We start from the raw sequence: 16,396 nt of genomic DNA, 5'->3' as shown, positions 1-16,396 counted from the left end.
CTATCACCCAGGCTGGAGTGTAGTGCCACAATCATGGCTCACTGCAGCCTTGAACTCCTGGGCTCCAGTAATCTGCTTCCCTCAGCCTCCCAAATACCTAGGACTACAGGTGTGCACCACTATGCCCAGCTAAGTTTCCTATTTTTTTTTTTTTTTTTTTTTTTTTGAGACAGAGTTTCACTCTTGTTTCCCAGGCTGGAGTGCAATGGCTCAATCCCGACTCGCTGCAACCTCTGCCTCCTGGGTTCAAGCGATTCTCCCTCAGCCTCCCGAGTAGCTGGGATTACAGGCATGTGCCACCACACCTGGTTAATTTTGTATTTTTAATAGAGACAGGGTTTCACCATGTTGGCCAGGCTGGTCACCCTGACCTCCAGTGATCCGCCCGCCTCGCCTCCCAAAGTGCTGGGATTATAGGCATGAGCCACTGTGCCCGGCCCTGAATTTCATTTTTTGTTCTATTTTTATCTTCTTGCTTTTATTAAATTATATTAAAACTTAAAAATTTTCAACCGGGCACGGTGGCTCACGCCTGTAGTCCCAGCACTTTGGGAAGCTGAGGTGGGTGGATCACTTCAGGTCAGGAGTTCAAGACCAGCCTGACCAACATGGTGAAACCCTGTCTCTACTAAAATACAAAAATTACCCAGGCGTGGTGGCAGACACCTGTAATCCCAGCTATTCAGGAGGCTGAGGCAGGAGAATTGCTTGAACCCAGGAGGTGGAGGTTGCAGTGAGCCAAGATCATGCTATGGCACTCCAGCCTGGCGACAGAGTGAGACTCCTTCTCAAAAAAAAAAGAAGAATTTCCTATTAGTTGGAATACTACTCGTATTAGTTAATATCCAAATTCATCAATCATATCCCACTTACAGCCATTTACTTACCAACATATGATCCACCGGCACAGAACTTCTTTTGGGACAACCTCAATAATCTGTCTTCTTCTACCTAAAGAAGCAAAACAAAGGCTATAATAGTACTGACACCATTTGGGGTTTTTGTTTTTGTTTTTGAAAAGGAGGGAGACAACTTTCTGTGACAAATGCTGGAACGAGCACAACCAAATGCCTCATGAGTATACAAAATGCAATTGTGATGAAGACGGTAATAATAAAGAGAAAAGTCCAAATAACTAAAAAGCCAGAGGCAACAATGGTAAGTACATATGTTTACAAAATACTTCAACAATATGCAGTCATTTTTGTCATTTAGTAGGCACCACATCCTAGATTTCAAGTAACACAAGATAAAACAGACTTAAGATCACCTAAATCAAATGTAAAATTGGGCTAATGAGCTTCACGGATAAACTTACTGCAAGAAATAGAATTGAAAAACTAAGAAAGAATTTAAGTGAGAAAGCAATGGCCACTTTGATGCCATAGGGAAACTATTAACGAACGTTAACAGTAGATATTAATTATATATATAATCAGTTATATATCACACAGATTTCCCTGAGAAAGTTGAAAGCTTTTACATTGATTCAGAATTAGAGCAAAAATATTTAAATTTGGGGAATGTAAAGTGAGAAACAGATCATAATCAAGATATGTTACACAGCTCTCCTATTCCTAAAAGAATTAAGAGCAACAGACAGGCCTTTAATTTCATTAATATATTTTTAATTTATTTTTAGTTTTTTTAGAGACAGGGTCTCACTATAATATTGCCCAGGATGATCTCGAACTCCTAGGTTCAAGCAATCCTCCTGCCTCAGCCTCCTAAAGTGCTAGGATTATAAGTTTGAGCCACTGCACCAGGCCATTGGCCTTTTATTACAATGCAAAATGGAGGATGAGTTTGACTGTGCCTGTAGACAAGAAAGAAAACAAAGAAAGCAAGACCTTGAAAGCCCTTGGATGGAAAGAGTTTCAGTAACGCTGAGAAGTGTGGCATTACTGTTCTCTGTTCTAACTGAAACTATTATTTCTTAAAAGTGTGTTCTGCTTTAAGAAAAAAATTACGGCTTAATAATCTGCTTTATGTGTAATCATTAACATTTCAATAGTTTTGGGTTTGTTTTTTTGTTTTGGTAGAGGCAGCGTCTTGCCATGTTACCCAGCCTGGTCTCAAACTCCAGAACACAAGTGGGCCTCCCAAAGTGCTGGGATTACAAATGTGAGCCACTGTGCCTGGCCAATTATTTGTTTGTTTTTTAGTACATGGTCTTGCTCTGTTGCCCAGAATCAACTGCAGTGCTGCCATCACAGCTCACTGCAGCCTTAACACCTCCTGTGCTCAAGCGATCCTTCCAACTAAGCCTCCCAAGTAGCTGGGACTATAGGCACGTGCCACCATGCCCAGCTAGTTTTTCTTACTTTTAGTAGAGACGAGGTCTCACTATGTTGCCCAGGCTTGTCTTGAACTCCTGAGCTCAAGCAATCCTCCTACCTTGGCCTCCCAGTATTGTAAGTACAGGCGTGAGCCACTGTGCCTGGCCCAGCCAATAGTTCAGTAGTTTTGAGGGAATGAAATGCCCAGGTGAAAAGTAACAATAATTTTTGTATGTTAATATTCTTAAAAGAGTCAGTCTATATGCAGTGTCAACATCAAATTCAATTAGTCATCTCCTATAACAAGACTAGTCCCAAGTGCAGAAAAAAGACTGCAAAGAAATAGAATGGTCACAGTGGTAGGTCACTAAACTTACAGGTCTTCTTTTCCACCAAACATGATCAATTGCATTCCCTAAATTGCCTTTCCAAGTTATTGCAGCCAATCTAACTGAGAGGTCCTCCAGTGTGCACACTTTAGTGTAAAATCCAATCATGTTTAAAGTTAAGATTTGGCTCTGAAAGGGTAATCTGCAAGCTTACACATGAAAATGTTCCATGTAAATTTGGGAGCATTTTGAGAGTGCAAGAATTGGTTTAAATGTCACCTAGAATACAAAAGTGCAGAAAAGCAAATTTATAACTTAGATTGCCACATTGAAAAATTATTTGTAAAACATACTTAGCTTTGGCCGGGTGTGCAGTGGCTCACACCTGCATTCCCAGCACTTTTGGGAGGCAGGGGTGGAAGGATCACTTGAGCCCAGGGGTTCCAGACCAGGCTGGGCAATACAGTGGGACCTCGTCTCAATTTTTAAAAATATAAAAATAATAATAAAAAAATACTTAGCTCTGTGGACAATGTAGGACCACAAGAAAAAACACATATTAAAAAAGAACTATGAATCCACTTCCCTAAAAATGAACAGGAATTAATTCCCATGCAGCTCACAAAACTATGGCAAATAAATTGAAGAAAACAATTTCATTTAATGAAACTGAGTTAAGATCACTTTTTGGTAGGCATTAAAGGATGATGTGTAATTCTCAGTCCTTTTGAAGTATAACTCATACAGAAGTACTCCTCTCTGAATTCAGATAACAGTTCAATTAATGAATTGCAATCCTAATCAAAATCACACTGCCATCCAACCAACATTACAAACCTACTTTACACAATTGATATTATAAGTGGGTATGAAATTTTACCAAATGTTTTTTCTACATCTAATCAGTGACTATGCGCTATTTGCATTTGATTCTGTTAATGTAGTGATTATAAATCAATACACTGATTTTTTTTTTTTTGAGACGGAGTCTCGCTCTGTTGCCCAGGCTGGAGTGCAATGGCGTGATCTCGGCTCACTGCAACTTCTGCCTCTTGGGTTCAAGCAATTCTCCTGCTTAAGTCTCCTGAGTAGCTGGGATTACAGGTGTGTGCCACCACACCCAGTTAATTTCTGTATTTTTAGTAGAGACAGGGTTTTACTACATTGGCCGGGCTGGTCTCAAACTCCCGACCTCAAGTGATCCACCCACCGCGGCCTCCCAAAGTGCTGGGATTACAAGAGTGAGCCACCACGCCCGGACTAATTTTTAAAAAAATGTTAAACCAACCTTGCATTTCTAGAATAAACCATATTGGGTGGTTTTAGAATTATATCAAATTTTGCGGTATTTTCCCTGGAGACAAGACAAGCAGGTAACATTTTGTTTTCTCTCTTAAGTATGTATAATTTTAATGATGCAAGCTGTAAAATTACTGATAAAAGAGTAACAGGGCTGGTTTAAATGTCACTAGAAAACTTAAAGTACAGAGAAGCAAACTTGATACACTGTACTGAATTTCATTTAATACAGTATCAGACAAATGGAAAGACTTTATATGTTTACCTGTTCAGCTTCCACATAAATGAGGGGAAATCCCATTTGTTTGGTCCAGGTATTCATCACAGCTGCTATAGGTTTACCACTAGCATTTTCTAAACTTTCCCAGAGATCCTCTAGAAGATAAACAATGATAATCTAAAATGTTTATATTTTTATTTTCCTAAACAAAAAAGAAATTTTATTTAAATTTTGACACTACACTGCTAATTCTTTGGTTCTTTCAGGTTCAGGAAACAGTGAGCCAAATTAACATTCCCCTTGCCACCCCTCTTCTGCAACTAAGTAAATTCTATCATAAAAACTGGTATTTTTTGAGATAGGGTCTTACTTTGTCACCCAGGCTAGAGTGCAGTGGCATAATCACAGCTCACTGCAGCCTCGACCTCCCAGACTCAGGTGATCTTCCCTCCTCAGCCTCCTGAGTAGCCGGGACTACAGGTGCACACCACAACACCTGGCTTCTTTTTTTTTTGAGATGGAGTCTTGCTCTGTTGCCCAGGCTGGAGTGCAGTGGCATGATCTAAGCTCACTGCAACCTCTGCCTCCCAGGTTCAAGCAATTCTCTTGCTTCAGGCACCTGAGTAGCTGGGATTACAGGCATGTGCCACCACACCCAGCTAATTTTTGTATTTTTAGTAGAGATGGAGTTTCACCATGTTGACCAGGTTGGTCTTGAACTCCTGACCTCAGGTGATCCACTGCCTCGGCCTCCCAAAGTGCTGGGATTATAGGCGTGAGCCACCGCACCCGGCCCATAATTTCTTGCAATTTTTGTAGAGATGGGGTTTCACCATGTTGCCCAGGCTGGTCTCAAAATCCCGGGCTCAAGAAATCCGCCTCCCAAGGTGCTGGAATTACAGGTGTGAGTCATCACACCTGGCCAAAACTGGTCTTTTATTCTGAGATATACTTAATCATTCTAATTTATAAGAAAAATTACGAATTATAATAAAAGATAAACAGATGAGTTAAGGAGAAACAAAGAAATTGAAACATGTTCAAGATCACTACTAAACAATCACTGACAAACTTAAGGCCGTTATACTCATTCAATTAACCTCACTTTAAACATATCCAGGCTGGGTGCGGTGGCTCACGCCTGTAATCCCAGCACTTTGGGAAGCCAAGGCGGGCAGATCACCTGAGGTCTGGAGTTTAAGACTGGCCTGACCAACATGGAGAAACCCCATCTCTACTAAAAATACAAAATTAGGCTGGGTGCGGTGGCTCACACCTGTAATCCCAGCACTTTGGGAGGCTGAGGTGGGCACGTCACCTGAGGTCAGGAGTTCGAAACCAGCCTGGCCAACATGGTGAAACCCTTTCTCTACTAAAAATACAAAAATTAGCTAGGCATGGTGGCACACACCTGTAATCCCAGCTACTTGGGAGGCTGAGACAGGAGAATCACTTGAACCCAGGAGGTGGAGGTTGCAATGAAGCCAAGATTGCACCACTGCACTCCAGCCTGGGCGACAGAGCAAGATCCTGTCTTAAAAAAAAAAAAATACAAAATTATCCGGCCGTAGTGGCACATGCCTGTAATCCCAGCTATTCAGGAGGCTGAGGCAGGAGAATCACTTCGACCCGGGAGCGGGAGGTTGTGGTGAGCCAAGACTGTGCCATTGCACTCCAGCCTAGGCAACAAGAGCGAAACTCTGTCTCAAAAAAAAAAAAAAGAATTGACAAGAATCAAAAAGTTAAAAAAATTAAAAAGTAAATTTAAAATGTTACAGTAAGCTAGGGTTAATTTATGATTCAAGAAAGAAAAATTATTTTTATAAATTTAGTGTAGCCTAAGTGTAAAGTATTTATAACATCTATAGTAGTGTACAGTAATGTCTTAGGCCTTCATATTCACTCACCACTCAACTCAACTAGAACAACTTCTATAAGTTGTCCTATAAGCTACATTTAGGTGTAGCACCTTATTTTCTTTTGAGACCGCGTTTTGCTGTTGCCTAGGCTGGAGTGCAGTGGCCCAGTCACAGCTCACTGCAGCTTTGACCTCCCAGGCTCAAGTGATCCTCCTACCTCAGCCTCCCAAGTAGCTGGGTCTACAGGCACATGCCACCACACCCAGCTACTTTTTGTACTTTTTATAGAGATGAGGTTTCAGCATGGTGCCCTGGCTGGTCTCAAACTCCTGGGCTCAAGCAATCCACCTGCCTCAGCCTCCCAAAGCGCTGGGATTACAGGCATATCAGCCAGCTGGTGAAGCATCTTTAATATCATATTTTTACTGTACCTTTTCTATATTTAGAAATGTTCAGGTATACAAATACCATCGTGTTGTAATTGCCTATGGTATTCAGTACAGTAACATGCTGTACAGGTATTTTGTAGCCTAGAAGCAACAGGGTATACCATGTAGGCTAGGTGTATATAGCCCAGGACATACTGTGTAGGTTTATGTAAGTACATTCTATGATGTTCACATATTGATGAAATTGCCTGACAACATATTTCTCAGAACAGAGCCCTGTTGTTAAGCAACACAAGACTGTATTCCCTTTATTTTTTATTTTTTCAGAGACAGGATCTTGTTCTGTTGCCCAGGCTGGAGTGAAGTGGTGCCATGATTGCTCACTGTAACCTCAAACTCCTGGGCTCAAGTGACCCTTCCCACTTCAGCCTCCTGAGTAGCTGGGACTACAGGCACATACCACCACACCCGGCTAATATTTTTGTATTTTTTGTAGAGGTGGGGTCTCGCTATGTTGCAAGCTGGTCTTGAACTCCTGGGCTCAATCAGTCCTCACATCCTGGCCTCCCAAAGTGCTAGGATTACAGGCGTGAGCCACCACACCCAGCTCAGACTCTTTAAATTGGCAAAATATTCAGTTATGGAAAGCAGAATGCTGGAGGATGACCAAAGGGATAATGAGTCCTGATTCATGTTGACCCAATGACTTACTGCAGGTTGAGTATCCCTTATCCAAAATGCTTGGGACCAGAAGTGTTTTGAATTTCATATTTTTTTTTGGATTTTGGAATATTTGCATTATACTTACTAGCTGAGCATCTATAATTGGAATATCCAAAATCTGAAATGTTCCAATGAGCACTTCCTTTGAGCATCATGTTGGCCCTCAAAAAGTTTCAGATTTTGGGTGGGAATTGAACAATGAGAACACTTGAACACAGGGCGGAGAACATCACACACCGGGGCCTGTCATGGGGTAGGGGGCTGGGGGAGGGACAGCATTAGGAGAAATACCTAATGTAAATGACGAGTTAATGGGTGCAGCAAACTAACATGGCACATGTATACTGATGTAACAAACCTGCACGTTGTGCACATGCACCCTAGAACTTTAATTAAAAAAAAAAAAAAGAAAGAAAAGAAAAAGTTTCAGATTCTGGAGCATTTCAAATTTCAGATTTTCAGATTAGAGATATTCAACCTGAACACAGCTTCAAATAAGGCTAATTTATTTATTACATGGATCCTGACCTTGAGTTAAGTATTCAGAACAAAAATAAAATGTCCCAGCCTGGATAGAGTGACATTACTTTCCATTTCTATCTCAAGCTATTAAAGATTACCTGTGGCAGCATTCTTTTGTTGGAACTTGGTTAAATACATGTACATTCCTTTCTTAAAATCCTGAGAAAACACAATTTTTTTTTTTTTTTTTTTTTTTTTTTTTTTTTTTTTTTTTTTTTTTTTTGAGACAGAGTCTCGCTCTGTCGCCCAGGCTGGAGTCCAGTGGCGTGATCTCGGCTCACTGCAAGCTCCGCCTCCCGGGTCCACGCCATTCTCCTGCCTCAGCCTCTCCGAGTAGCTAGGACTACAGGCGCCTGCCACCACGCCCGGCTAATTTTTTGTATTTTTAGTAGAGACGGGGTTTCACCGTGGTCTCGATCTCCTGACCTCGTGATCCGCCCGCCTCGGCCTCCCAAAATGCTGGGATTACAAGCGTGAGCCGCTGCGCCCGGCGAGAAAACACAATTTTTAAAATCCAGGGAAGTCAGATCTCAGAATTTATAATATATTTGTATATTAGTAATCAAAAACAAATTTACTCAAATACTCAAGTATCAGATACACTGAAACACATATAATCCTTCTGATGCCTACTGCCTTTTATTTAATAATGCATACTCTATGCCTTCTATTCTTGCTCTTAAGTTTTATACCAGCCTCCCATTCCCACTCCCAAACATACTTGCATATCACTCATCTAAGAGACCACAGTAGTCAACTTCAAGTAACTGAATTCTCATTCTTTTTGGTCATTAAAAAAAAATGACAAGCCAGAAACTATTTGGGAACTTAATCCAAATAAAGTGATACTTTTTTTCATGCAAAACTCTATGATTTCACCATAAAAGAATGAAATATTAAAATTTTTTTTTTTTTACCTTATCCCCAATGTAGTCATGCAGCATTTGGATGACAGATGCACCTTTGCTATATGATATAGCATCAAATATCTCATCAACCTCAGATGGATGGCCCACACTGACCTGGCAGACAGTGTGATTCACGGTTATGACAGGAAGCAGATAGCCTGTAATACTGAATTACATAAAACGCTTTCTAGGAAAACCCTTCTAACTTACATTTTTCTGCCTTTAACTCATTCATAATGTATAATGATGGTCCTCAAAAAAATGCAGTAACTAATAATAATAAAGTTGAATAGAACATGATTCCTGTCATCCCTTACAGCCTGGGTTCCATTCCTGGCTTTGTTCTGCTGAGAGAGAAGCCACTATGGTTCTGTTTATTTTTGGGGTAGTTGCAGAAGAGTGATGAGGAAGATATGGAGGTGAAGAACATTAGATTTCTTGCACTAATTGTAATGAATTACAATTATATGGGAGCCTAATTAAATATGTTGAAGTAGGATTATAACTCTAGTTCTTCAGATACAAAATTTATATATATAAACTGAAGTAGGGATAGGCTAAGTCAACAGAATTAAAGTATTCATAAAACAGACCCTGACAATAAAATATGTCCAGAATTTTCCTTGACATAAACAATGGAACCATAGTGTTACCCAATAGGTATGATTTCTCCCATACTATTCTTTTTCTTTTTTTTTGGCAGAGTCTTTTGCTCTTGTTGCCCAGGCTGGAGTGCAATGGCACGACCTCAGTTCACCGCAACCTCTGCCTCCCATGTTCAAGCGATTCTCCTGCCTCAGCCTGCCGAGTAGCTGGGATTACAGGCATGCGCCACCATGCCTGGCTAATTTTGTATTTTTAGTAGAGACGGGGTTTCTCCATGTTGGTCAGGCTGGTCTCAAACTCCCGACCTCAGGTGATCCGCCCGCCTCAGCCTCCCAAAATGCTAGGATTACAGGCGTGAGCCACTGCGCCTGGCCAGACCAATTTTTTTTTACTGCCTACCTTAAAATGTTAATTAGAACTTAGACTTATTAGCTTTTCAAGACTAGAAATATGAACCAGTAAAATCACCCATGCTATTTTCTCTTCAAAGTCCAAGGTATCTATGTAACAAATTACGTATTTCATTGTAAATGAGAGCAGTCATAGGCTAATGGTTAGAAAGTATGGCTCACTTCAATAGGATGGCTGTTATCTAAGGCATCAAGCTCCTGGGCACGGGTGTAATCAGCAGAAACAAACTGAGTCCAAATATCATACTCTGGGAAGCAGTGGTCTACACACAGATATTCAATCCAGGATGCAAAACTTTCATTTAACCAAAGATTAAAACAAAAGATGAAAATACTTAAAGAAAATGAAATGATTGTCATTTTACTAATCTAAAACACTCACATATCCCTTCCACTATACTCCAAAACTCACAATTTAATGACCTAAAATTCATTCAAAACATTTGGCAAAGAACTCACATTTCTGAAAAAGAGAGAAGACTAAAAGAGATGTCAAGAAAGGCCAACTGGTGATATTAGAATTATATCTGAGGGTCATTTTCGTCATTTTCTTTTCCTTTCTTTTTTTTTTTTTTTTTTGAGACAAAGTCTTGTTTTGTCACCAGGCTGGAGTGTTCACCAGTAGCTGGGATTACAGGCATGCATCACTATGCCTGGCTAATTTTTGTATTTTTAGTAGAGACAGGGTTTTGCCATGTTGGCCAGGTTGGTCTCGAACTTCTGACCTCAAGTGATCCACCTGCCTCGGCCTCCCAAAGTGCTGGGATTACAGGTGTAAGCCACCATGCCTGGGCCAAAGGATATTTTCAAAACATTGTAAATAACTTCTCCCCCAAGCCCAGACAGGGTCTCATTCTGTTGCCCAGGCTGGAGTGGCACTGGCACCATCGTAGCTCACTGCAGCCTTTAACTCCTGGGCTCAAGCAATCCTCCCACCTCAGCCTCCCAAAGTGCTGGGATTACAGGCATGAGCTACCACACCTGGCCTCTTCTGGGGGGACTGGTTGGGTTGAGACCAGTTTAGGCAACAAAGTGAAACCTTGTCTCTACAAAAGGCAACACAGTGAAACCTTGTCTCTACAAAAAGTGCAAAAATTAGCTGGGCATGGTGCCACACACCTGTAATTGCAGCTACTCAGGAGGCAGAGACAGGATGATTGCTTGAGCCCAAAGGTCAAGACTGTAATGAACCATGATTGTGCCACTGCACTCCAGCTTAAGTGACAGAGTGAGACTGTCTTTAAAAAAAAAATTATTTTGATATTAAGTGATAAGTGGCTATTTGCCTAGTAGCTTTCTAAAATAAGCCAGTATAAAATGAAACTTATTTTCCAACCTATCCCTAAGCCCTTGGAATTTCAGTTCTAATAACTAGAATAGTTACATAAAACCAGTAAAAAGTTGTTTAATAAGAATGTACACATTTCCCCTACTAAAATTTATTGCTTGTAGTTTCAAAATAAAATCATAAAGTTCTCTCAAAGCCAAGCGGAAAAAACTATTTGGTACAAAGTAGCAAACTCGCTGCATTAGAAGAAAAGGCCATTTCTTCACATATTTGAATACAGGCACCAACACATAGTTCCACATGAAATTATATTCCTTTTTTTTTTCTGAGATGGAGTTTTGCTCTTGTTGCCCAGGCTGGAGTGCAGTGGCGTGATCTCGGCTCACTGCAACCTCTGCCTCCCAGGTTCAAGCGATTCTTCTGCCTCAACCTCCAGAGTAGCTAGGATTACAGGTGCACACCACCACGCCCAGCTAATTTTCTATTTTTTTTTACTGGAGATGGGGTTTCGCCACATTGGTCAGGGTGGTCTCGAACATGTGACCTCAAGTGATCCACCCACCTCGGCCTCCCAAAGTGCTGGGATTACTGGCATAAGCCACCGTGCCCGGCCTGAAATTATATTTCAAAGAATTTTTTTCACCTGTAAAATTTTAAACATCCAAAATAAAAGGAAAAGATTTACTTTCAAGGGTTGACTTTCTGTAGAAACTCTCTGAGACACATAATAGTTGATAAATGTCTTATTTATTTATTTATTTATTTTTATTTATTTATTTATTTATTTTTTTTTTGAGGCAGAGTCTCGCTCTGCCGCCCAGGCTGGAGTGCAGTGGCGCTATCTCAGCTCACTGCAGCCTCTGCCTCCCAGGTTCAAGTGATTCTTCTGCCTCAACCTCCTGAATAGCTGGGATTGCAGGCATGCACCACCACGCCCAGCTAATTTTTGTATTTTTAGTAGAGACAGGATTTCACCATGCTGGCTAGGCTGATCTTGAACTTCTGACCTCAGGTGATCTGCCTGCCTTGGCCTCCCAAAGTGCTGGGATTACAGCACTCCAGCATGGGTGACAGAGTAAGACTCCATCCCCGCATCTTATTGTCATTGTCATCCCTGTGCCTGGCATGATGTCTGAAATTTACTGGGGATTTAATAAGTGTTTATTGAATAAACAAATCACATTTTGTTTATACGTCAATAAAAAGAATAAATTCATTTTGATGTGAATTTTTATTCCAAAATGCTGGAATCTATTTTCTTTTTAATTCTTTAAAGTGAACAAGAGAAAGAAAAGAAACAGGAAGAAATAAAAGAAAATCACCCTTTAGGTTAACCCAAGAATCATCACTGTGCTTTTGCAGAAATTACAAAAATAATAATTATTACAGTGAGTATCTATTAGGCTGCTATGCATTTGTGATCAGAATTTCACATTTCATCCTCAGAATAACCTTATGTGGTAGATATTATTATTGCCCTATTTTATAAATGAGGAAACTGAGGCACAGAGAGGTTACATAACTTGTCCTAGGTCACCAAGCTATGAAGAAGCAAAGCCGTAATCTGAACTCATGTGTTTAATCTGTATGAAGAAAAAAGGTTTACTTTAACCTTATGGTTTTACAATTTTTTTCTTTTCTTTCTTTCTTCATTTCCCTCCCTCCCTCCTTCTTTCCCTTCCCTCCCTTCCCTCCCTCCCTTCCCTCCCCTCCTTCCCTTCATCCCTTCCTTCCTTCCTTCTTTTGAGTTAAAGTTTCCATTTATTGGCTGGGCCTGGTGGCTTAGGCCTATAATCCCAGCACTTTGGGAAGCCAGGCAGGTGGATCATCTGAGGTCAGGAGTTCCAGACCAGCCTGACCAACGTGGTAAAACCCCATCTCTGTCAGAGCCTTGCTCTGTCGCCCAGGCTTGAGTGCAATGGCATGACCTTGGCTCACTGCAACCTCCGCCTCTTGGGTTCAAGTGATTCTCCTGCCTCAGCCTCCTGAGTAGCTAGGATTACATGTGCCCGCCAACACACCCAGCTAATTTTTGTATTTTTAGTAGAGACGGGGTTTCACCATGTTGGTCAGGCTGGTCTCAAACTCCTGACTTCAGGTCATCCACCCACCTCAGCCTTCAGAAGTGCTGGAATTACAGGCATGAGCCACTGCTCCCGGCCGCCAGATTCTTATGTGAGACTCCCACTGTTATAAAGTGTTTAGTAAAGGTGGTGAGTTTAAGACATTTGTATTGATGCTACCCAAACCTCTTGGTGGAGGGACCTAATGAGCCTGTTCTCTGGTGTGAGGGCAAAAGAAAAACAGACACTCAGTGTCTCTTCCCTAAGTTAAGCATCAGCAAATTAATGAAGACAGGAGCATCTGCAGAAACTGCTGCTCTAATCCAGACACATCCTGAACACCTCCCTCTACCTCAAAATGAACTGTGTGAAACTAGATTTCTGAACCACAAGAAAGGTGGAAAGTATTTTCTAAAGTCAGATGTAGAGGAGAATCTTCACCTTGAGTCTAAAGTCCCCTTCAGGCCATTGAATATACCCACTCTGCTTTGCTGGGTATGTTATACAGAGAAATCATAGAATTTTTTCACTTACAGCAGAAGAGTAGTCAGGAAAGTATATGGAATTAAAATAGAGCGACGTATTTTCTTCACAAAATTTTTTTTTGCACAATAGCTTAACATAAACACCATTTTGGCCAGGCATGGTGGCTCACATCTGTAACCCCAGCACTTTGGGAGGCTAAGGTGGGCAGATCACCTGAGGTCACAGGAGTTCGAGACCAGCCTGGAGGGGAGGTTGGAGTGCAGTGGCACAATCTCGGCTCACTGCAAATTCCACCTCCCGAGTTCAAGCCATTCTCGACCCTCAGCCTCCCGATAGCTGGGATCACAGGCGCCTGCCACCACGACCTGCTAATTTTTGTATCTTTAGTAGAGATGGGGTTTCACCATGTTGGCCAGGCTGGTCTCAAACTCCTGACCTCAAGTGATCCTCCCACCCCGGCCTCCCAAGGTGCTGGGATTATAGGCATGAGCCACTATGCCCAGCCCCACACTTTGGATTTAACTTTGATTCCTGCTCATATGCAGAGTTTCAAACTGCTTAAATGTCTGCAACATTTAGCTGCAAGGAAGAAAGCTTAACACAAAGTCCTCCAGGGAGCAAAAAACTGCACCACTACGCCCAGCTAATTTTTTTGTATTTTTAGTAAGGATGGGGATTCACTATGTTGGCCAAGCTGGTGTTGAACTCCTGACCTCAGGTGATCCGCCCCCTCAGCTCCTAAAGTTCTGGGATTACAGGCCTGAGCCACCCCGCCCAGCAACAAGGCTAATTTGAGGGTCACTTGTTTGATGCCTTTTCTTGCCCATGCCATAGGTCAGAACTAGGACAAGCAGAGTAGGTCATATATAAGCTGCGTAAGTCTCTTGGCCTCTTTGTACCTTAGCTTCCCCACTTGAGAAAAATGAATGAATCTTATAAGACACGCTTTTCAGAGTTCATAATGGGCTTATACCCAGCTGACCAATAATTGTATGAGTTTTTAAACAAAATAGTTGTTTACACGTATTCATCTTCTATTTCACTTACAAGTTGTGTAAAAACTGCATTCTGTGCCAGGCCTGAAATGTTCCATGCCTCAGTTCCGTAATTAAATTGCAGCCCAGATTTCTACAAAAAAAGACATAAGCCAAAGGAAAAAAAATCATTTCAGAACATTTATCATTTGCTGTGAGTCTAATTTATATAGGATGGAACATAACCTCAGTCCTTTCTCTGTGCACTAAGGAAATCTCACTGTGGAAGATACTGGCTTATGATTTATACTTTAACATTGCACATGTGGTGCATTAGCTACAAAACAGTGAACGCTCAGTAAGTATCTGTGTTAAGTGGTCTTTATTTCTCTAGAACAGGATTTCACGACTTCAGTACCATCGACATTTTGGACTATATAACTCTTTGCCGTGGGGGTTTGTCTTATACTTTGCAGGATGTTTAGCAGCATCTCTGGCCTCTGCCCACCAGATGCCAGGAGCCACAACCACAGTTTTGTCAACCAAAACTGTCTCTGGACATTACCAAATGTCACCTGAGTACAAAATCACACCAGTTGAGAACCACTGTTCTCTGATGACTCACTATGAAATGTGTAATAATTCTCACACTAATCTTTGCTAGAGACAAAAAGGAATTGCTATATAATTTTAGTACCTTTCTACTGGTCAAATTTTAATCATATTTCAAAATGAATAGCAAAGAGGTTTATAATTTTTATAAAAATTCCAAATATAATGAAGTTATATTTGTAACTTACATATACTGCAAAAATGGTAGTGATTCAAATGTACGTCTTTCAATATACTGTATTGTATTGCAGGATAAATCTCTAGGAAAAATAAAATGAAAATATTGCCTTGATAAGTTATCAGTGTTGACTAGTATGAATAATAGCAAGAGTTTAGAATAATATCAAATACACATTTTTCATCTCGACTCTAAACGTTTGGACCTGTATTTGAACTTTCCAGAGCCCCTAACCCTGCCCGTACCTCTCCTAGAGTCTCACCTTCATACTTTTAATAAATAAAATATACAACTTAATAGACTTTGGAATTAATTTTTCCTGAGAGCAGTAGACTTGATTAGATGCCCTTTTATAGTCTCATCAAATCTTAGATTATAAGCTCAAAGCTTTTATCTCTATATATAGTTTCTAATATTAAAACGAATAGCCTCACATTTATACACCTTCCTAGTTTAGGTTTGTTTTCCTATGCCACTTCAGTATCAGAAGAAATAAAAGACATCCTTTCACAGCATTTGAAAGGAAGTTACTTAATACATAACTTTGAACTAATATTCAAATCATATTAATACAATTAATTTCTATCGTATTAATAGAAATTAATTTTTGGTTTTATATTGCTTTAATATTTCATGAAAGCAATTTCTTCAGTTATACAGTGATGGGGCTTTTCCCTCCCTCTTTACCTGGATGGTGTAACATTGGCTGATGTCTCCATCTCTAGTCTCTCCATTCCTAAACTATCCTGCACACAGTCATCATATAAACTCTCTGGAAGTGGCTTGCAAAGACCAGCACCTCCTGGGAAATTATTGAGGATGCAAATTCTTGGTCCCACTCTAGACCAACTGAATCAATAACTATGAGGGTGGAGTCCAGAACTGAGTTCTAACGTGCCCTCTCAATGACTGTGATGCAGATCCATCTTACAGCACTGCTGTGATAACACGGTTCCCCATGATGGCTCCTCAGCTTGGCATTCAAAGCCCTAGAAGATCTGGCTCCAATTTCCTACTCTCCCTCCTTGTAATCTCAGGTACTCATGGCATTCCTCGAATACTTTCCTGTGTTTTGCCCTTCTCCCATTTCCCTTTTGCAAGTTTAGAATATTGTCCCCAAGATGTCTGTCCGATGCTACACAATGGCCCTTCAAAGTCCTATTCAAATGGGATTGTTCTAGTAACATCTTCCTGGGTCCAAACTGAAGTCATTTTCCCCTCTTCTATGCTTCAGAAACAATTTACCCCTCC

General features: G+C 40.8%; 1 protein-coding gene across 1 annotated transcript in view; it reads right to left on the bottom strand.

Annotated features, from left to right (window-relative positions):
- LOC100584360 (puromycin-sensitive aminopeptidase-like) overlaps nucleotides 1–9,853 on the bottom strand; it is a 34,144-nt gene extending 24,291 nt beyond the window's left edge. Inside the window, exons 1-5 of the mRNA XM_030807960.1 lie at nucleotides 9,707–9,853; nucleotides 8,538–8,642; nucleotides 7,719–7,779; nucleotides 4,173–4,282; nucleotides 888–951 (exon numbers count right to left, since the gene is read on the bottom strand). Of these exons, the coding sequence (XP_030663820.1) occupies nucleotides 888–951; nucleotides 4,173–4,282; nucleotides 7,719–7,779; nucleotides 8,538–8,564 (262 nt within the window). The 5' untranslated portion in view covers nucleotides 8,565–8,642; nucleotides 9,707–9,853. The remainder of the gene's footprint in view (nucleotides 1–887; nucleotides 952–4,172; nucleotides 4,283–7,718; nucleotides 7,780–8,537; nucleotides 8,643–9,706) is intronic.
- Between the last annotated feature and the right edge of the window lie 6,543 nt (nucleotides 9,854–16,396).

The sequence above is a fragment of the Nomascus leucogenys genome, unplaced genomic scaffold (genome assembly GCF_006542625.1).
Source record: "Nomascus leucogenys isolate Asia unplaced genomic scaffold, Asia_NLE_v1 Super-Scaffold_258, whole genome shotgun sequence".
Taxonomy (NCBI): Eukaryota; Metazoa; Chordata; class Mammalia; order Primates; family Hylobatidae; genus Nomascus; species Nomascus leucogenys.
This window is presented reverse-complemented; position numbering and strand designations above follow the sequence as displayed.